The sequence below is a fragment of the Schistocerca americana genome, chromosome 9, assembly GCF_021461395.2.
Source record: "Schistocerca americana isolate TAMUIC-IGC-003095 chromosome 9, iqSchAmer2.1, whole genome shotgun sequence".
Classification (NCBI taxonomy): domain Eukaryota; kingdom Metazoa; phylum Arthropoda; class Insecta; order Orthoptera; family Acrididae; genus Schistocerca; species Schistocerca americana.
In genome coordinates, this window is record NC_060127.1 from 72,387,428 (window position 1) to 72,409,097 (window position 21,670).

The following is a 21,670-nucleotide window of genomic DNA, read 5'->3' on the forward strand; positions in this document are numbered from 1 at the left end:
CTGTTAATCCCTGGGTATATGTGTCCGCCATACTATTTGCGCTGTATTTATTCTAAGTGAGTGGCACTGACAGTTGGGGGTTCGTGTCCTGTCACGGAGCTGATGGTTACATTGGTTTCGGCTTGTCAGTTGGAGGGTGTTGCCTTAGAGGTTTGTTACCATTGGCATGTCAGCGTTGTCTAGCGCTACCGGGACCTAAAGAAGAACATTGTGCTGATTAGGGAATGTTGTTACGCGTTCTTGTTTTCATTTCGATATTTGTATTTGTGAAGGCAACCGCATGAAGTAAGATCTGTTCTGAAGCTATGCTGGATCTTGCGCTCTTGGGATTTTTGGTTTTGTTTTGATCCCGACTATTTGGGTGTGAGGAATATGGAACTGTGTTGTTAATGTTTGGCTTGAACAGCGGATACGCGGCTAGTTTAGTACGTGTGTAGTGACATGGCGTCCTCGTGAAGGCGTGCCCGCTAGATTGCTACTGCGTCTCCTCAAAATGTAATTTCCACTTTACTAAAACTCCCTTGTTAAATGGGAGGAAGGAAAAAAAACTTTAGAAATACCTTCTATTTGCATTAACTATCTTACCTGTCGCTTAAGTAAATATCTGCTCAGTGATTAAGCTAATGGGAGCACCTATCCTAAAAGCAAAACTAGCGCACTTCTGTTATGGTCGCCCTCGTGGCTATTTTGGTCCGAAAGATTGTATAAACAGGCTTACATGCTCCGTATCGAACTTCTGATGTTGTTTTTGAGTGATTGAGGATTATGGGACTCAACTTCTGAGGTCATTAGTCCCATTGCGGATTATTAAAATTGATTATAGTGCAAACGCTTGTACTTTATCAACCGTGTTTATAAGTTATTAATGTGATTGGCTGGAATGTAATACGAAAGTTTTAGGACCATAGGTTGTCCAGGTAGAAATTTTGAAGCCATGCTGTGTTGTGAATTCGTGTATTTATGTTTTATATTGCAATGAGAATTTAAATGTGGTAAACCCACGCTTAGTGATTAATAATTAAAGATTTAAGAGTGCGTTCACTTAGCGCTTACTTACGTGTTGTTATTATTTTTAAAAATTATAATAGACGTTTTAATTTCTTAAATTAAAGCCTTTACAATTCGAAAGTGGTGGCCCTCCCATTTTGGGCAATTGTAAGCATCGAAGCAGGATTTACGTAGTTGGTGTTATGTATTGTATGTTATGAATAAATTATTTATGTGTTAAATCACGTCTGATATGTCAATTCCTAGGCCTCGTCTACACCCTGGCCGTAGTCTTTTAATATTAAATCACAGACCACCGTACCAGTCCTATCGTTCTGTCCTTTCTCCTTGTCAGTGGTTTCCACATATTCTTTTCCTCTCCGATTCTGCGCAGAGCCTCCTTATTCCTTACCTTATCAGTCCACCTAATTTTCAACATTCGTCTGTAGCACCACATCTCAAATGCTTTCTCTTCTGTTCGTTTTCCCACCGTCCGTGTTTAGCTACCATACAATGCTGTGCTTCAAACGTACATTTTCAGAAATTAAGGCCGATATTTGATACTAGTAGACTTCTCTTGGCCGGGTATGCCCTCTTTTTCCAGTGATAGTCTGCTTTTGATGTCCTCCTTGCTGCGTGCGTCATTGGTTATTTTCCTGCCTGGGCATCAGAATTTCTTAATTAAATCCCCTTTGTGACCATCAATCCTGATAAGTTTCTCGCTGTTTTCATTTCTGCTACTACTGATTACTCATGTCTTTCTTCGATTTATTCCCAATCCATATTCTGTACTGATTAGACGGTTCACTCCATTCAGCAGATCATGTTTTTCTTCTTCACTTTCACTCAGGATAGCAATGTCATCAGCAAATCGTATCATTGATACCCTTTCAACTTTAATTTTAATTCCACTCCTGAACCGTTCTTTTATTTCCATTATTGCTTCTTCGATGCACAGATTGAACAGTAGGGGCGAAAGATTACATCCCTGCCTTACACCCTTTTTAATCCCAATATTTCCTTCTTGATTATCCACGCTTATTATTCCCTCTTCGCTATTGTACATATTGTACCGGGTGTTCAAAAAAGTCAGTATAAATTTGAAAACTGAATAAATCACGGAATAATGTAGATAAAAAGGTACAAATTGAGACACATGCTTGGAATGACATGGGGTTTTATTAGAACCAAAAAAATACAAACGTTCAAAAAATGTCCGACAGATGGCGCTTGATCTTATCAGAATAGTAATAATTAGCATAATAAAGTAAGACAAAGCAAAGATGATGATCTTTACAGGAAATGCTCAATATCTCCACCATCATTCCTCAACAATAGCTGTAGTCGAGGAATAATGTTGTGAACAGCACTGTAAAGCATGTCCGGAGTTGATTTTATCCATACTGGATGAGAGGTCGTGGTTGTGAATGTCAATGTTAAAAAATATATCGGCTCAACCACTTGTTTATAGCGTAAAACACTAAGATTGACTCGTTTCGGAAGTCAAGCTTCCATCATTAGAATAATGAAAAGTAAAAGAACCTGTTAAAACTCGCTAAAATGGAATATGCACCAGGCATAATGAAATTGATAATAAAATTAAAACATCGTGGCTACATCCGTTGTTGCAGCCGTGTCTTCCAAGGTGCATCTCCACACAATCGTCAAAATATAAAAAACTCTAAAACAGCGTCGCCTATGGTGATCAACATCTAACCACGTGGCTCTCTCCTCTATCGTCGTAAACCGCCCGCACGTCTTCGTTGATACCACACACCACGTAGCCAAACAAGACACTGAAACGCGAGTGAGCTCACGCGCAAATAAACAAGGAAGTCACAGATATGTCTATACAAACAAATAACGTATACATGTTCCAAGGACCTCATGAAATGATGGTATCTTGTCAATTGCTAAAAATGTAGTTACTAAAAGAAACCAGTGAAATGTTTGAAAAGGTTATTAGTATCACCAGTTAGCTGTTCATTCAGTGTTCTGATTATCCACGCTATGTATCGTAATTTCCAGCTGTTCTAGTAGATCCAGCTTTTTGTCGTTGTCCTGTCTATGTAAAACAACGAGATCCTGATCTCCGTTTCCTGATCCCGTTTGCCAAATATGCGTGGCTACAGCAGACTTTTCGAAATTATTAAGCCGGAAAGCATCGCTATGATCTTTGTTGGCTCTGAGCACTATGGGACTCAACTGTTGTGGTCATAAGTCCCCTAGAACTTAGAACTACTTAAACCTAACTAACCTAAGGACAACACACACATCCATGCCCGAGGCAGGATTCGAACCTGCGACCGTAGCGGTCGTGCGGTTCCAGACTGTAGCGCCTTTAACGGCTCGGCCACTCCGGCCGGCTATGTTCTTTGTAACGTACTTTAAAGGACCTACCAGTTTGGCCTACATAGCTTGCCTTGCACGTGTTACACTGAATTTTATAGACCCCAGCTCTCTCATATTTATCGCTTTCCTGCTGTAAATTATTTCTTAGTTTAAACCGCAGCGTATTACTGGTCTGAAAAGCGGTATCTACTTTAAAAGGTTTTCAAATTTATACTGACTTTTGGATCACCCTGTATATTACCCATCTCCCTATAAACCTATTTTTCTCAAAATTTTGAACACCTTGAACCATTTTACAATAGGGAACGCTATTTTCCAGGTCAACAAATCCTATGAACGTGTCTTCATTTTTCTTTGGTCTTGCTTCCATTAACAACCGCAACGTCAGAAATGCCTCTCTAGTGCCTTCACCTTTCCTAAAGCCAAACTGATCGTCATCTATCACATCCTCAATTTTCTTTTCTATTCTTATGTATATTATTCTATTTATCAACTTGGATGCATGAGCTGTTAAGCCGATAGTGCAATAATTTTTGCACTTGTCAGCTCTTGCAGTCTTCGGAATTGTGTGGATGCTATTTTTCCGAAAGTCAGATGGTATGTCTCCAGACATACATTCTACACACCAACGTGAAGTCGTTTTGTTGCCACTTACCCAAATGATTTTAGAAATTCTGACGAAATGTTATCTATCCCCTCTCCCTTATTTGATCTTAAGTCCTCCAAAGCTCTTTTAAATTCTGTTTCTAGTACTGGATGCCGTATCTCTTCTAAATCGACTCCTGTTTTCTTCTTATATCACACCAGACAAATCTTCCCCCTCATAGAGGCCTTCCATGTACTCATTCCACCTACCCGCTCACTCCTCTGCATTTAACAGTGGAATTCCCGTTGGAAACTTAATGGTATCACTGTTGCTTTTAATGTCTAGGAAGGTTATTTTGACTTTCCTGTTTGCTGAGTCAGTCCATCCGACAATCTTATCTTTTCCGAATTCTTCACATTTTTCATATAGTCATTTCGTCTTAACTTCCCTGCACTCACTATTTATTTCATTCCTCAGTGTGGTGTGCGTACTGTAAGACCTTCAGTACACACACCATCAGATTATCTGACTTGTCGCTCTGACGAAGTAGGCGAGTGTCAGCAATATGTCTCGTGGTCTTATCGTGGCGTGTTTATCTTCTGCCGTTAGGTCAGACGATAGAAATGCCACTTGCACGCTTAGAGTAGCAGATTGACGGTACCAACTTTAAACAGAACTTGATTAATTTTCACACACATTTATTAAAATAACAAGCATAAAAATTACTTAACTTGGTTCTGGATGCTATTTACAATTGACAATCTGAAGTTCCTTTGGTCTTGGTACGTTAATCTTATTCTCACATATATTTCTGATACTTGACAAGTGTCTATACATTTATCTTCATGGCTATATACAGGAATATGGTAATCTTATTAGGCGCAGACTGAAACGTGACTATAGACTGGTACAGACAAATGCAGACTGGTACAGACTAAGGCAGACAAATGCAGACTAACTAATCGGAGGTCTGTACACTCGTTATAATACCTCGCGCGTTCATGTATCACTGCGCGAGTATGATCCGCGAGGAGAAAAGGTTCTACGTTAGCAGCAGTCTCATTGGTTGCGTTACATATTAATGCACGGATCGGCGGAAGCAGAATTTGGTCCGTCTCTGTGGCAGCGGCATCTCTTAGTGCGGAGACAGACGAGCGCTGCGCCTGCGCTGTTGTGCTTAGCGGGGCGCGCTCTAGTGGGAAAGTTGTGTACGCGCTGACTATGCGGAACTATGTACACAGCACTAAGAGACTTGTATTTCTGTATTCCTGAGTTTCCCAGAACATTTTTGTGCTTCCTCTTTCCATTAATCAACTAAGGTATTTCTTCTGTTACTCATGGTTTCTTCGCAGTTACCTTATTTGTACCTATGTTTTCCTTCCCAACAGCTGTGATGGCCCTTTTTAGATATGTCCATTCCTCTTCAACTGTACTGCTTACTGAGCTATTCCTTACTGTTGTATCTATAGCCTTAGAGAACTTCAAGCGTATGTCATCATTCCTTAGTAATTCTGTATCCCACTTGCTTGCGTTCTGTCTTAAACTTCAGCCTACTCTTCATCATTACTAAATTGTGATCTGAGTCTGTCTGTTCCTGGGTACGCCTTACAATCCAGTATGTGATTTCGGTATCTCTGTCTGACCATGATGTAATCAAACTGAAATCTTCCCGTATCACCCGGCCTTTTCCAAGTATACCTCCTCCTCTTGTCATTCTTGAACAGAGTAATCGCTGTTACTAGCTGAAACTCGTTACAGAACTCAATTAGTCTTTCTCCTCTCTCATTCCTTGTCCCACGTCTCGTTACCGTTTCTTCTACTTCTTCCCCTACAACAGCATTCCAGTCCCCCATGATAATTAGATTTTCATTTCGTGGCATGTATACCTGAACTATCATTGTCGCTGTCGATTCTGATAAGAATAATCCCTGAACTGTTCACAGTAACACATTCTCTGCCCCCACCTTCCTATTCATAACGAATCCTACTCCCATTATACCATTTCCTGCTGCTGCTGATATTACCCTGTACTCATCTGACCATAAATCGATGTCTCCTTTCCATTTTACTTCTGACTCCTACTATATCTAGACTGAGCCTTTGGATTTCGCTTTTCAGATTTTCTAGTTTCCGTACCACGGTCAAGCTTCTGACATTTCAAGCCCCGACTCGCAGAACGTTATGCTTTCGTTGATTCTTCAGTCTTTTTCTCATGGTCACCTCCCCCTCTCAGAGATCCGAGTGGGGGACTATTCTGGAATCTTTTACCAATGGCGAGATCACCATGACACTTTTTCAATTACAGGCCTCATGTCCTGCGGATCCACATTATGTTTCTTTAATGCAGTGGTTTCCATTGGCTCTTCATCCCCATGACATTGATCATTTCTGCCTGTAGGGGCAGTTTCCGGCCACAAGGACAAGAGAGTGCTCAGAACCTCTGTCCCCTCATCTGCCCTCAGCAGAATGAGGGTGACCTCTTATGCCCGAGGTCTTCGGCCGCCAATGTTGATTATTAATCAAAATTTGAGGGGTGGCGGGTTTCGATCCTGGGAACGATGACATTTTGATTAATGATTAAAGACGCTACCCCCAGGCCATGGGTTCATATCCTTCGCTTTATGACGGGTAAAATTCTCCGGGGGACAGTTTCGTTCAACGGAGTGATTGGAGAGCCCATACCAGAGGAGGTAGTGATAATGGACGCTGGTGCGGAGTCGACGTTCTAACTCACCCCAAAAGTGTTCCATTGGGTTCAGGGCAGGTATGTGGGCAGGCCAATCTGTTTCAGGAATGTCATTGTCCACATACCACATTCTCACAGATGCTGATTTATGACAGGATGCTGGTAGAATCATCGTCTCCAAACGCTTGCTCCTGTGAACACAGTAGGAAATACTGTAAAATATCTTCATATCCTTCTGCATTTAGTATTTCCTTAACCGCAAAAGGGGACTATATCCCAACCACGAAAAGCGCAACTCCACATTCTCCGTACTTAACTGTTGCCACTACAGATGGCAGCTAACGTTTTCCAGGCACGCGCCAACCCAAACAGTTCCACCGGATTGCCATGGGGTATAGCGTGTTTCATCCCTCCAAATCATTTTCACCCACTGTCCAATGGCGTAGGTTGTTACACCACCTCATGCCTAACTACAGAAATGTATAGTTTGTTCGGAGCTACTCGACCATTGCACACTATTGTTTTTAACTCCGTACGCAGAGTAGTTGTGTAAGCTGGACCGCTGATAGCAGTTTAGAACTCACGACATTGATTTCGCGCGATTTCTTACAACCACCCTCTGCAAGCTCGACCGTCTCTATCCGTTACTACATGGGGCCTGCCTGGTTTTGACATAATATGCGTTGTTCCTTCACGTCTTCACTTCACGACGACATCAGAACAGTCCACTTAGCCAGATTTGGACGGGATGAAATGTCGCTGATGGATTTGTTACTCAGGTGACATCCAATGACTAGTTAACTTTCGAAGTCACTAAGCTCTTCTGATCGACCAATTCTGTCCTTCCACTTCCTTTTATATCGGGTGGCGCAGATAAAAGTAACCCGTGTAAGTACACTATGTGATCAAAAGTATCCGGACACATGGCTGAAAATGACTTACAAGTTCGCGGCGTCCTCCATCAGTAATGCTGGAATTCAATATGCTGTTGGCCCACCCTTAGACTTGATGACAGCTTCCACTGTCGCAGACATACGTTCAATCAGATGCTGGAAGTTTTCTTGGGGAGTAGCAGCCCATTCTTCACGGAGTGCTGCACTGAAGAAAGTAACGATGTCAGTTGGTGAGACCTGGCACGAAGTTGGCGTTCCACAATATCCCAGAGGTGTCCTATAGGATTCTGGTCAGGACTTTATGCAGGCCAGTCCACTACACGGATGTTATTGTCGTGTAACCGCTTCGCCACAGGCCGTGCATTATGAACAGGTGCTCGATCGTGTTGAAAAACGCAATCGCCATCCCCGAATTGCTCTTCATCAATGGGAAGCAAGAAGATGCTTAAAACATCAATGTAGGCCTGTACCGTGACAGTGCCCCGCAAAACAACAAGGGGTGCAAGGCCCCACCATGAAAAACACGACCACACCATAACACCACCGCCTCCGAATTCTACTGTTGGCACTACACACGCTAGCAGATGACGTTCACCGGGCATTCGCCATACCCACACCCTGCCATCGGATCCCCACATTGTGTACCGTGATTAGTCAATCCACACAACGTTTTTCCACAGTGCAATCGTCCATTGTTTACGCTCCTTACACCAAGCGAGGCGTTGTTTGGTATTCACCGGCGTGATGTGTGGCTTATGAGCAGTCGCTAGTATTTGAAATTCACGTTTTCTCGCTCCCGCCAAACTTTCATAGTCCTTGCAGTGGACCTAATGCAGTTTGGAATTCCTGTGTGATGGTCTGGACAGATGTCTGCCTATTACACATTACGACCCTCTTCAACTGTCGGCGGTCTCTGTCAGTCAAAAGACGAGGTCGCCCTGTATGCCTTCTGCTGTACGTGTCCCTTCACGTTTCCACTTCACTATCACATCGGAAACAGTGGACCTGGAGATGTTTAGGAGTGTGGAAATCTCGCGTACAGACGTACGACACAAATGACACCCAATGACCTGACCACGCTCGAAGTCCGTGAGTTCTGTAGAGCGGCCCATTCTGCTCTCTCACGATGTCTAATGACTACAGAGGTAGCTGATATGGAGTACCTGGCAGCAGGCGGCAGCACAATACACCTAGTATGAAAAAGTATGTTTTTGGGGGTGTCCGGATACTTTTGATCACGTAGTGTATAAAGGAAATGCAGTGAAATTACAGAAACGAAGAGTTTAAGTGGACTTACCATTTATTTACAATGAAGAATACAGTGAAAAACAAATTTATAGAAGATGTCCCAAGTGACCCCCTGCAGCATAAGTACACAGCTGTGCATGTCTAAGCATACTCATACACCCGGCATAAAGTTCGGATATCGATAGTGGCAACTTCACGGGTGACGTTGTCTTTCGGTTCCTGTATTATGTGTGGATTTTTTTCATAAATCTTGCTCTTCAAGCGTCTCCACAGGAAAATATCACATGTTACCACATCGGACGAACGTGGTGGCCATAAATGTTTGTTTCGTCCCTCAGTGAAAACATCACCGACCCGTTTCAGGGATATCTTGGATGTGTTGCAAGTTGCTCCATCTTTCTGGAAGAAGCGATATTGCCTTCCATATTCAGTGAACTGAGCTCAGAATGTACCAAAACTTTCAATATCTGTAACCATATTGAGTGTAATGTCAAAAAATGTCGGTCTAATGATGCGAGCTCCTGTTACACCGTACAAGGTGCTGATTGTGCACCATGGTTTGATTGCTGACACACAATGTTAGTTCTCCGTTATCCAGTACCTCGTGTTCTGTGAATTCACAATTTTCGGAAAGATGAAACCATGCATCAGCAGTCGTGAAGCAATGGAAAGTGTCCAACAAACCATCGTTGATGTTACTCAAAAGCCACATCCAATAACCAACATGTTTCTGACGGTCATTTTTCCGCGATTACTTCACAACAGTCACACGATAGGGTTTTAGGTTAAGACTTTACGATATCCGCTGGCAACTCCTCTAACTTACATGCGCCTGTTGGGCCAATTAACGTGCAGGCTTCTTTGGGCTCCGTATAATTCTTCGGCGAATGTCTACAATAAGTACAGGTGTGACAACTGAAGGAATTCTTAATTGTCAATATCAGTTAAATTCTCCAACAGCCGTGTAACTAAGATTTTATTTTATTTAGAAGGCTACCAGTTTTGTCATTTCACTGTGCTATCTTCAGGTTCCTTATGCGTCTCTCCAAATGAACGATATGTCCTGTTGTTGTGATCTTCAGTCCAGAGACTGGTGTGATGCAGTTCTCCATGCTACTCTATCCTGTGCAAGCTTTTTCATCTCCCAGTACCTACTGCAACCTACATCCTTCTGAATCTGCTTAGTGTATTCATCTCTTGGTCTCCCTCTACCATTTTTACCCTCCACGCTGCCGTCCAATACTAAATTGGCGATCCCTTTATGCCTCAGGATATGTCCCACCAACCGATCCCTTCTTCTAGTCAAGTTGTGCCACAAACTCCTCTTCTCCCCAATTCTATTCAATACCTCCTCATTAGTTATGTGATCTACCCACCTTATCTTCAGCATTCTTCTGTAGCACCACATTTCGAAAGCTTCTATTCTCTTTTCGTCTAAACTACTTATCGTCCACGTTTCACTGCCATACATGGCTACACTCCATACAAATAATTTCAGAAATGACTTCCTGACAAATCTACGCTTTATGTTAAATTTCTCGTCTTCAGAAACGCTTTCCTTGCCATTGCCAGTCTACATTTTATATCCTCTCTAGTTCGACCATCACCAGTTATTTTGCTCCCCAAATAGCAAACCTCATTTACTACTTTAAGCGTCTCATTTCCTAATCTAATTCCCGCAGCATCACCCGATTTAATTCAACTACATTCCATTATCCTCGTTTTGCTTTTGTTGATGTTCATCTTATATCCTCCTTTGAAGACACTGTCCATTCCTTTCAACTTCTCTTCCAATTAATACCTACTCCGAACTTCTCTTTTGTTTCCTTTACTGCTTGCTTAATATACATATTGAATAACATCGGGGAGAGGCTACAACCCTATCTCACTCCCTTCCCAACCACTGCTTCCCTTTCATGCCCCTCGACTCTTACAACTGCCATCTGGTTTCTGTACAAATTGTATATAGCCTTTCGCTCCCTGTATTTTTACTCCTACCACCTTCAGAATTTGAAAGAGAGTACTCCAGTCAACATTGTCAAAAGGTTTCTCTAAGTCTACAAATGCTAGAAATGCAGGTTTGCCTTTCCTTAATCTATTTTCTAAGTTATTCGTAGGGTCAGTATTGCCTCACATGTTCCAACATTTCTATGGAATCCAAATTGATCTTCCCCGAGGTCGGCTTCTGCCAGTTTTTCCATTCGTCTGTAAAGAATTCGCGTTAGTATTTTGCAGCCGTATCTTATTAAACTGATAGTTCTGTAACTTTCACATCTGTAAACTCCTGCTTTCTTTGGGATTGGAATTATTATATTCTTCTTGAAGTCTGAGCTAATTTCGCCTGTCTCATACATCTGGCACTCCCAAGGCTATCAGTAGTTCTAATGGAATGATGTCTATTCCCGGGGCCTTGTTTCTACTTAGGTCTTTCAGTGCTCTGACGAACTCTTCACGCAGTATCATATCGCCCATTTCATCTTCATCTACCTCCTCTTCCATTTCCATAATATTGTCCTCAAGAACATCGCCCCTGAATAGACCCTCTATATACTCCTTCCACCTTTCTGCTTTCCCTTCTTTGCTTAGAACTGGGTTTCCATCTGAGCTCTTGATATTCATACAAGTCGTTCTCTTTTCTCCAAAGGTCTCTATCTTACCCCTCATGAGATAAGCCTCTACATCCTTACATTTGTCCTCTAGCCATCCCTGCTTAGCCATTTTGCACTTCCTCTCGATCTCATTTTTGAGACGTTTGTATTCCTTTTTTGCCTGCTTCACTTGCTGCATTTTTGTATTTTCTTCTTTCATCAATTAAATTCAGTATCTCTTCTTTTAACCAAGGATTTCTACTAGCCCACGTCTTTACCTACTTGATCCTCTGCTGCCTTCACTACTTCATCCCTCAGAGCTACCCATTCTTCTTCTACTGTATTTCTTTCCCCAATTCTTGTCAATTGTTCCCTTACGCTCTCCCTGAAACTCTGTACAACCTCTGGTTCTTTCAGTTTATCCAGGTCCCATCTCCTTAAATTCCCACCTTTTTGCAGTTTTTTTAGTTCTAATCTACAGTTCATAACCAATAGAATGTGGTCAGAGTCCACATCTGCCCGTGGAAATGTCTTAGAATTAAAAACCTGGTTCCTAAATCTCTGTCTTGTCATATAGTGCCATAAATCCCTGGATGTCGTGAAATCAGGCGTTTCAATAGTGCTTCATTCGAAGACTTGATAGCAACTGTAAAGTTGATTTGAGATGAGTTGCTATCAAGTCTTCGAATGAAGCACTACTGAAAGGATTGAATTCACAACATCCAGGGATTCATGGCATCGTTGATGTGGAGAGATGCATATGGGACCTGCTGATGGCACAGCGGAATGCTGAGACTGGTAGCCTTCAAAATGAAATAAAATAACATCTCATTTACACGGATATTCGAAAATTTAATAGATATTGACAGTTACTTAACTAACCGATGTCCCCTGTCGATGACGGATCAACAGAGATGAAGGAATTCTTTGTCGTTTTACGTTTTACACAGATCCGTAGGTGCGCCAGTTTTTATACGGACTCCCAACTGCTTTCTTTGCTGGCAGTCCTGTATCCGGATACTTTACCCCCAAAATTTCGCGAGTTTCCTTAATCGAACCTATTTTCACATGTGCTTCCACAATTTGAATTCTTTCTTCTGCCGAGAAAGACGTTTTGTAGACCGCTAAGTGAAACATATAACTGCACTGATGAAATAAACTGAAATGCTGACAGAAGAATGCTAACAATAGATTATTGCACAAAACCGTCCATTGTTATAGCTGTTTGCCGGCCGGGGTGGCCGTGCGGTTCTAGGCGCTGCAGTCTGGAACCGAGCGACCGCTACGGTCGCAGGATCGAATCCTGCCTCGGGCATGGATGTGTGTGATGTCCTCAGGTTAGTTAGGTTTAATTAGTTCTAAGTTCTAGGCGACTGATGACCTCAGAAGTTAAGTCGCATAGTGCTCAGAGCCATTTTGTTATAGCTGTTTATTCCAGAAGTCGAAATATTGCATCCGTATTCAAAGTGGAGGCGGGCTACTTCGAACTGCGCCTCCTCTGCACTTGAGTCCACATCTCGTGACATCTACTGGCCCATTTCGTGTTACATAGGGGTGTCCCGATACTTTTGATCAGCTACTGCACAGAGAGCAGTTTTCCCTCGGTCAATATGCGAATGAAATAGGAAAGAACATCGATGTTATTATAGATCTTACAGTTAAATGTTTCCCTGAGGCATTTAAATCTCTTTTTCACTATCTACAATAATAATTATAAGATCTATAAGATCACCAATGGTAAAAGGACGACCCATTACGTCCAATGCTGGGATGCTTGTTGTAACGGAACCTATTAAAGGCTTTACTTTACCGAAGTATGCGATACCCTCCAAATTCAACCAGTTTAACAAGTATTTATGTTAATAGAAAAGTTATTGTGAACGTTAACAATGATTGCATAACATGTCTCCATAAACAGTCAACCCATTAAATTATACTGAATAACTGACCCACACAAAAGTTAATATCACTTGATCACTGATACAGCAAATGTCATCATGTAGAAACACTAAGTTCATCTTAAATAATTAATATCAAGTACGAAAAATAGTGGCCAACTTACGTATTTCGGATCTCCTTAAATAAAAATCACCCAGTGAAACCTGTTTTTTCACTAGGACCGTTTTCACTCAGTATTCACGTAAACACTCTTCTTTTAGACGAAAACCAATGTAATTCTTAATAATTCATGTTATTTACTTATTTATGCAAATTAGAGAAGTCAATTGCCAAACTTCTAAAAAACGGCCTTTTTGTAACAAAGAATTATGGTGTCAAGTCAACAAATCTGTCATTTTAATAACCTGTTGAATAATGTCACTCGATATAAATTAATAACTTTTCTGCACAAATTACTATAACAGATGTACATGTGACTTATAAACTATATCTCGTTTTAGTAGTTCTTTGACAAGGTTATAAATACAAGCAGCAAGAAGGGTCGGGAGCGGAGTCTTAATGTCACTTTGGTAAAGTGTATGTGTGTTATTGTTCGAGGTGGAAAACATTGCAAAGAACATGTAATAGAAGTGCTACTTTGTGTTGTCATTGTCTTTGGTGGACAGTGGAATTAAGATGGCCACCAGAGTAATAAATATTTGAACTTCAAATATTTGTTGGTTTCGCTCATTATTTATCATCAAAAGCAAATCAAAAACACGGGACCTCATCTTTTTACCCCTAGACAACCAGATTTAGAGCCAGCATTAGCACGAGACACAGCAGCGATCCAGCAAGCAGCAGCGATTACCACAATGCATTTTAATGGCGCCAACCTAACATCAAGTGCTAACAAGCTCCGTAAATGGAAGTGAAATAGTGCGATTATAGCAATATCTACGACTAGGCAACCATTATATTGTCAATATCGGAGAGCCCTGGCAGTAGTGACAATATATAAGGGAAAAATGAAGTTTGTGTTGGGGACGGCACTCGGCTTAGGTAGTTCATGCAGCAATGTTGACCATCCGGCTGTGGTAGTGTAATGGTTAGCGTTTCTCTTTAGCAAACAAAAGTCCCGGCCGCAGCACAAATTTTAATTCATTCGTCTGCTTCGATCATTATCGATGTTATTGGTAGGATGAACCCTCCTCCTTGCAGTGTACACCGTTTTACCGAGTATTTGTGTACATTTGGTTATAATTAAACTGTCCCTGTTTAACACGGAAACTAATTACTGTACGAGTACTAAACCTGCCAGCATTAATGTCCAGAATATGGGGTGCATGATTTCCATGCATCACAGCGCCACCGTCCAGTTCCAGTTATGGCCACCAGTTGCCGTGATCGGTCATCGTGATTCATAGTCTCACACACCTGACCAGTCCCAGTGCACTTGTTGACGTGTCAACATGAGCTCGAACCAAAGGAGCAGGGCTTTATTGGTGAAGCTCTATTGCCAAAACGACAGCAATGCTGCAGCTGCACTTCGAGAATATCGCCGGCTGGAAGGATGACAGAAGGGTCCTCTTTCTCCACCTGCTATACGGAGCATTATGAAGAAGTTTGAATCAACTTGTGAACTTGCCGTCGCTCCGGGAAGAGGTCGACGACCGGTTGCACCACAGATGGTTGATAAAATCGCTGTTGCTATGACAGACAACGCTGCGCGCAATTCCAGATTGTTAGGCAGTGCGCATGATGTGTCACGACAGTTGAACGTCCCATGGTCCACTGTATGGAAGGTGCTTCAAACCATTCTCAAATGGTATCTATAAAGGATCCATATCGTACAGCAGCTTGCACCTCAGGACACACAACGACGCGTTGATTTTGCTCTCCAGTTTCTCACAAGGATTGAAGTTGACTAGGGCTGGCCCAGGACCATCCTATGAACAGACGAAGCTCATTTTTCTCTGACATGTGAGGTGAGCACACAGAATTGCCGAGTGTGGGGATCTTCAGTCACTGTGCATGAAGTTCCTCTGTTCTGTGAACGTGTCACAGGTGTGGCTTCGCAGCTATGTTCGTCTTCGGCCCAATCTTTCTTGAACAGGTTGGCGCTCAAGAACCAAAGACGTGCAGTGTGACTGGCCAGCATTACTGCGACTTACTTCGCCAGCATGTCGTACAAGCCCTACAGGAGAGAGACGCATCGAAGTCAACAGTTTTAATGCAAGATGGGTCCCCACGGCACATCGCTCGTGTAGTTCACCTGCTTCTCAGAAACACATTGCAAACGATAGAATTATCAGCCGATCGTTTCCAAATGATTGGTCGACGCGATCACCTGATCTCACTCCCTGTTCTTTCTGGTTGTGGGGCTATCTGAAGGACAGGGTTTACCAGGGAACATTCACAAATGTATACTAAGATGGTATCTGTTCTTTCGGACATGTACGAAAGAACAGATACCATCGGTGACCATGCAGCTCGTTAGAATGAAATGAACACCCTTAGCTGCTTACAGGCGTTGACATACGTCAACGGCGGCAGATGAAAATGTGTGCCCCGATCGGGACTCGAACCCGGGATCTCCCAAACTCTTACGGGAATCGAAAACGCGCCGCGAGTATTGAATATAATGGGCGGGGGCACTACGAATGTAGTGCGGGACAATACATTGAGAATATGGGTCACACGGGAGGCGTGCCAGAGATAAATCCCTGCAGTCGCGCTATCCTCTGTGTCCTCGGTGGCTCAGATGGATAGAGCGTCTGCCATGTAAGCAGGAGATCCCGGGTTCGAGTCCTGGTCGGGGCACACATTTTCATCTGTACCCGCTGACGTATGTCAACGCCTGTAAGCAGCTAAGGGTGTTCATTTCATTGTAATTTCATTCACAAATGTGCTGATCTGAAACGCAGCATATCAAAAGAGGTAGCCAACACACATACGGACAAACTTCGTTCTGCTGTGCTGAATGCAATCCTGCGCTTTCAGACTCTTCTGATGGGCGCCATATTGACCCCCCTTTGTAGCAGTAATGGTCCCGGTACGTAATGGTATGATGTACCGGAGCAGCATATTAAGTGTTTCAATTGAATTGATTCTGCATTTTTTGACTTCCCCATGTCCTTGACATTAATGCTGCCAAGTTTGGTACCCATGCGGCTATTAGTTTCCGAGTTATAACGTGTTTAATTAAAACCACGCTGTAGACGCCGATGAGTCGTACCTTGGGCTTGACCGACCAGATCTGCCTGGGCAGCAGCTCCACGGGCAGGTGGCACTTGATGAGCCTCGGCGACTTCATGCCACCGACCACGTCCAGCGAGTGCGGCGGCTTCTTCACTGCCTGAGGGATGACCGCCGACACCCTGAAAATGTCACGGTGACGTCTGAGCGAAATTCACTCACTTCATTTTCGGCTACGCTCGTTTGCCTGGTGTTACTTACTCCAGGAAAGGAAATCTGTCGATTAGCGGAACTTTCTTCGCCTGGTCGAAGTCCAGGTCGTTCATGAGCAGCCACACAAGTTCCTGAGACCACGTGGTACCTGCAACAATCACATCACACCATGAACTATTCACACTGTTGTTGTTGTGGTCTTCAGTCCTGAGACTGGTTTGATGCAGCTCTCCATGCTAATCTATCCTGTGCAAGCTCCTTCATCTCCCAGCACCTACTGCAACCTACATCCTTCTGAATCTGCTTAGTGTATTCATCTCTTGGTCTCCCTCTACGATTTTTACCTTCCACGCTGCCCTCCAATGCTAAATTTGTGATCCCTTGATGCGTAAGGACATGTCCTACCAACCGATCCCTTCTTCTAGTCAAGTTGTGCCACAAACTTCTCTTCTCCCCAATCCTATTCAATACCTCCTCATTAGTTACGTGATCTACCCACCTAATCTTCAACATTCTTCTGTAGCACCACATTTCGAAAGCTTCTATTCTCTTCTTGTCCAAACTATTTATTGTCCATGTTTCACTTCCATACATGGCTACACTCCATACAAATACTTTCAGGAACGACTTCCTGACATTTAAATCTATACTCGATGTTAACAAATTTCTCTTCTTCAGAAACGCTTTCCTTGCCATTGCCAGTCTACATTTTATATCCTCTCTACTTCGACCATCACCAGTTATTTCGCTCCCCAAATAGCAAAACTCCTTTACTACTTGAAGTGTCTCATTTCCTAATCTAATTCCCTCAGCATCACCCGACTTAATTCGACTACATTCCATTATCCTCGTTTTGCTTTTGTTGATGTTCATCTTCAAACTTCAGTCCACAACTCGTGGTCTAGTGGCTAGCGTTGCTGCCTCTGGATTACGGGGTCCCGGGTTCGATTCCCGGCCGCTGTGGGAATTTTTCTCTGACTGGGGATTGGGTGTTTATGTTGCTCTCATCTTTTCATCATTATCATTCGTGACAGTGGCTAATTGGACTGCGTAAAAATTGGGACTTTGTAGGAGCGCTGATGACCGCGAAGTTGAGCACTCCACAAACCAAACATCATCATCATCGTCACACTGTGATCATTACAGAGTTGTTGAAAACAAATCAAATGATGTTCTGCAGACCACTTTCTAGGTAGGGCAACGACAGCTGTGAGTAATTACCTTGGGTATTAATAAATCGATTCAGCTGTATTTTGTCCTTTACTTTTAGATCACTACCGATTTCATGACATCATCTTCAGGAGAAACATCTGTATAACAAAAAAAACCAGAAGGAATAAAACCGTGAAATATCTAATTTGATAATTTCTCAAAATTATTTTAAGAATTTTAAAAAATTTAAAAACCTATTGAAAGGAGGGTATAAGATTAACATCAACAAAAGCAAAACGAGGATAATGGAATGTAGCCGAATTAAATCGGGTGATGCTGAGGAATTAGATTAGGAAATGACACTTAAAGTAGTAAAGGAGTTTTGCTATTTGGGGAGCAAAATAACTGATTGTCTAAGTAGAGAGGATACAAAATGTAGACTGGCGCCGGCCGAAGTGGCCGTGCGGTTCAAGGCGCTGCAGTCTGGAACCGCAAGACCGCTACGGTCGCCAGTTCGAATCCAGCCTCGGGCATGGATGTTTGTGATGTCCTTAGGTTAGTTAGGTTTAACTAGTTCTAAGTTCTAGGGGACTAATGACCTCAGCAGTTGAGTCCCATAGTGCTCAGAGCCATTTTTTTTGTAGACTGGCAATGGCAAGGAAAGCGTTTCTGAAGAAGAAAAATTTGTCAATATCGAGTATAGATTTAAATGTCAGAAAGTCCTTACTGAAAGTATTTGTATGGAGTGTAGCCATGTATGGAAGTGAAACATGGACGATAAATAGTTTAGACAAGAAGAGAATAGAAGCTTTCGAAATGTGGTGCTACAGAAGAATGCGGAAGATTAGATGGGTAGATCACATAACTAATGAGGTGTTGAATAGAATTGGGGAGAAGAGGAGCTTGTGGCACAACTTGACTAGATGAAGGGATCGGTTGGTAGGACATGTTCTGAGACATCGAGGGATCACCAATTTAGTATTGGAGGGCAGCGTGGAGGGCAAAAATCGTAGAGAGACCAAGAGATGAATATACTAAACAGATTCAGAAGGATGTAAGTTGCAGTAGGTACTGGGAGATGAAGAAGCTTGCACAGGATAGAGTAGCATGAAGAGCTGCATCAAACCAGTCTCAGGACTGAAGACCACAACAACAACAACATTGAAAACGTTTAGATGAGAAATTTTAAATATTTGTACCCACATAACTAAAATACTACCGAACGAGGTGATGCAGTGGTTGGCACACTGGACTCGCATTCGGGAGGACGACGTTCAAACCTGCATCCAGCCATCCTGATTAGGTTCTCTGTGATTCCCCTAAATCGCTTCAGGCAAATGCCAGGATGGTTTCTTTGAAAGGGCACGGTCGACTTCCTTCCCCAACCTCTACCTAATCCTATGGGACCGATGACCTCTGTTTGGTCCCCTCCCCTAAATCAATTAATCCACCATCTAACTGAAACCTTAGAGCTTTGTTGTCTGTCACAACAAAACACCGGTAAAAGACGGTACATCATTGAATAAAACAGCCGGATTTCAGTCCAATATGGTGGATTAGTCCTAAACGAATTATACTAGAGTGATTCATTTTTGAGATGTAATTAAATGGAAAAACTATTAAAATCTGATTTGTAGCTAGCATGAAAACCCAAGAAGTGGCCGCAGTAAAATGGAAGGACGTTCTACCTGGACGAGAACCGACAGATAAAGTTACTGACGTAAAGTGGAACCTGAAAACCTCACATTCCGCTTCTCTGGTTTATACGCAATAGCAAGAGGCGATGAGACCGCGTGCTGTTCCTGACAGGAAGACAGTTAAGTTTGCCTGTAGGACGGCTCGCTCATGCAGGTGGTCTTTTGGCGGACACACAAATGCTGAATGAGAACAAGGAATATTGGGACAAAAAGTAGGAAAAAATTTTTTGAAAGACAATCGGTAAAAATAAGTCACTTGAGATATACAGGGTGTCCCAAAAAGATTGACCCGATTTTAACTTGTAATAATATTGAGACAAATGTCACTAGGTAACTGAAACAGCGCTAGATGTAATCGACATGGTCTATAGTTTCAGAAAAAATCCGCTAGATGTCGTTACGAGCGCTGACCTGGAGCGTGCAGCCAGTCTCACGCAATATGGCGTCCGCGCATCAGAAGGCGTATTGTGTTATTGAATTGAGTCGTACTCAATCAGTTCAGCGGGCGCTTCATATTCGATTTCGTGCTAAACCACCATCACCAAAGAACATTCGACGGTGGTATAAACAGCTTGAAGAAACAGGGTGCCTCTGTAAAGGCAGAAGTCCTGACTAGCCAAGCGTTCCTCAACATACAGTGGAACAAATCCGACGAGCATTCGAGCGGAGCCCTCGCAAGTCTACGGGTCGTGACAATTTCATCTATCAGCAAGATGGAGCACCACCGCACTGGCACAACAATGTGCGCAGTTTCCTCTATGCCATCGTGCCTCAACGTTGGATAGGACCGCAAGACCAGGTTTTACACTCTTGGCCTCCTAGGTCCCCTGACTTAACACCATGTGATTTCTTCCTGTGGGGATATATTAAACAATGTGTTCACGTTCCTACCTTATCTCGTGACATTGATGAACTAACAACCAGAATATCAGCTGCTTTAGCTTCAGTGACAAAAGACACCTTACGCTCATTTTAGGATGAATTCGGCTATCGGCTAGAGTCACCCGTGCAACCAACGGAGGGCATAATGAACATTTGTGAACTTCTATCTTTTCTGAGTAATTTAGTATGCAATTTGTTGGTGTTAAGCCCTTCTTCCTAATAAACAATTCTATTTAAAATCGGGACATTCTTTTTGGGACACTCTGTATTCCTATTTATAACGCCCATAATTTCTCCTAACCTATACCGCGTCGGCTGGTCCCCAACGACGAGTGAAGACCTGTCCGGAGACTCCCCCTGACAGCGGTGGGGTACCAGCTTGACATTGCCGTGGCTGCTGTTTGTACAGTGAAGAGCCAAAGAAACTCGTATAGGAATGCTTATTCCAATACAGGTATACACTACTGGCGATTAAAATTGCCACACCAAGAAAAAATGCTGATGATATACAGGTATTCATTAGACAAATATATTATACTAGAACTGACATGTGATCACATTTTCACGCAATTTGGGTTCATAGATCCTGAGAAATCAGTACCCAGAACAACCACCTCTGGTCGTAATAACGCCCTTGATACGCCTGGGCATTGAGTCAAACAGAGCTTGGATGGCATGTACAGGTACAGCTGCCCATGCAGCTTCAACACGATACCACAGTTCATGAAGAGTAGTGAATGGCGTATTGTGACGAGCCAGTTGCCCGGCCACCATTGACCAGACGTTTTCAATTGGTGAAAGATCTGGAGAATTTCCTGGCTAGGGGAGCAGTCGAACATTTTCTGTATCCAGAAAGGCCCGTACAGGATCTGCAACATGCGGTCGGGCATTATCCTGCTGAAATGTAGGGATTCGCAGGGATCGAATTTAGGATAAAGCCAAGGGTGGTAACACATCTAAAATGTAACGTCCACTGTTCAAAGTGCCGTCAATGCGAACAAGAGGTGACGGCGACATGTAACCAATGGCATCCCTTATCATCACGTCAGGTGATAGGCTAGTATGGCGATGACGAATACTAATGTTCGTTCACCGCGATGTCGCCAAACACGGATGTGACCATCATGATGCTGTAAACAGAACCTGGATTCATCCGAAAAATGACGTTTTGCTATTCGTGCACCCAGGTTCGTCGTTGAGTGCACCATCGCAGGCGCTCCTGCCTGTGATGCAGCGTCAAGGGTAACCGCAGCCATGGTCTCCGAGCTGATAGTCCGTGCTGCTGCAAACGTCGTCGAACTGTTCGTGCA

The 21,670-nt window shown here is 42.9% G+C and overlaps 1 protein-coding gene across 1 annotated transcript in view; it reads right to left on the minus strand.

Moving 5' to 3' along the window:
• LOC124551352 (luciferin sulfotransferase-like) overlaps nucleotides 1–21,670 on the minus strand; it is a 100,444-nt gene that overhangs the window by 32,385 nt on the left and 46,389 nt on the right. Inside the window, exons 3-4 of the mRNA XM_047126383.1 lie at nucleotides 16,678–16,777; nucleotides 16,457–16,598 (exon numbers count right to left, since the gene is read on the minus strand). Of these exons, the coding sequence (XP_046982339.1) occupies nucleotides 16,457–16,598; nucleotides 16,678–16,777 (242 nt within the window). The remainder of the gene's footprint in view (nucleotides 1–16,456; nucleotides 16,599–16,677; nucleotides 16,778–21,670) is intronic.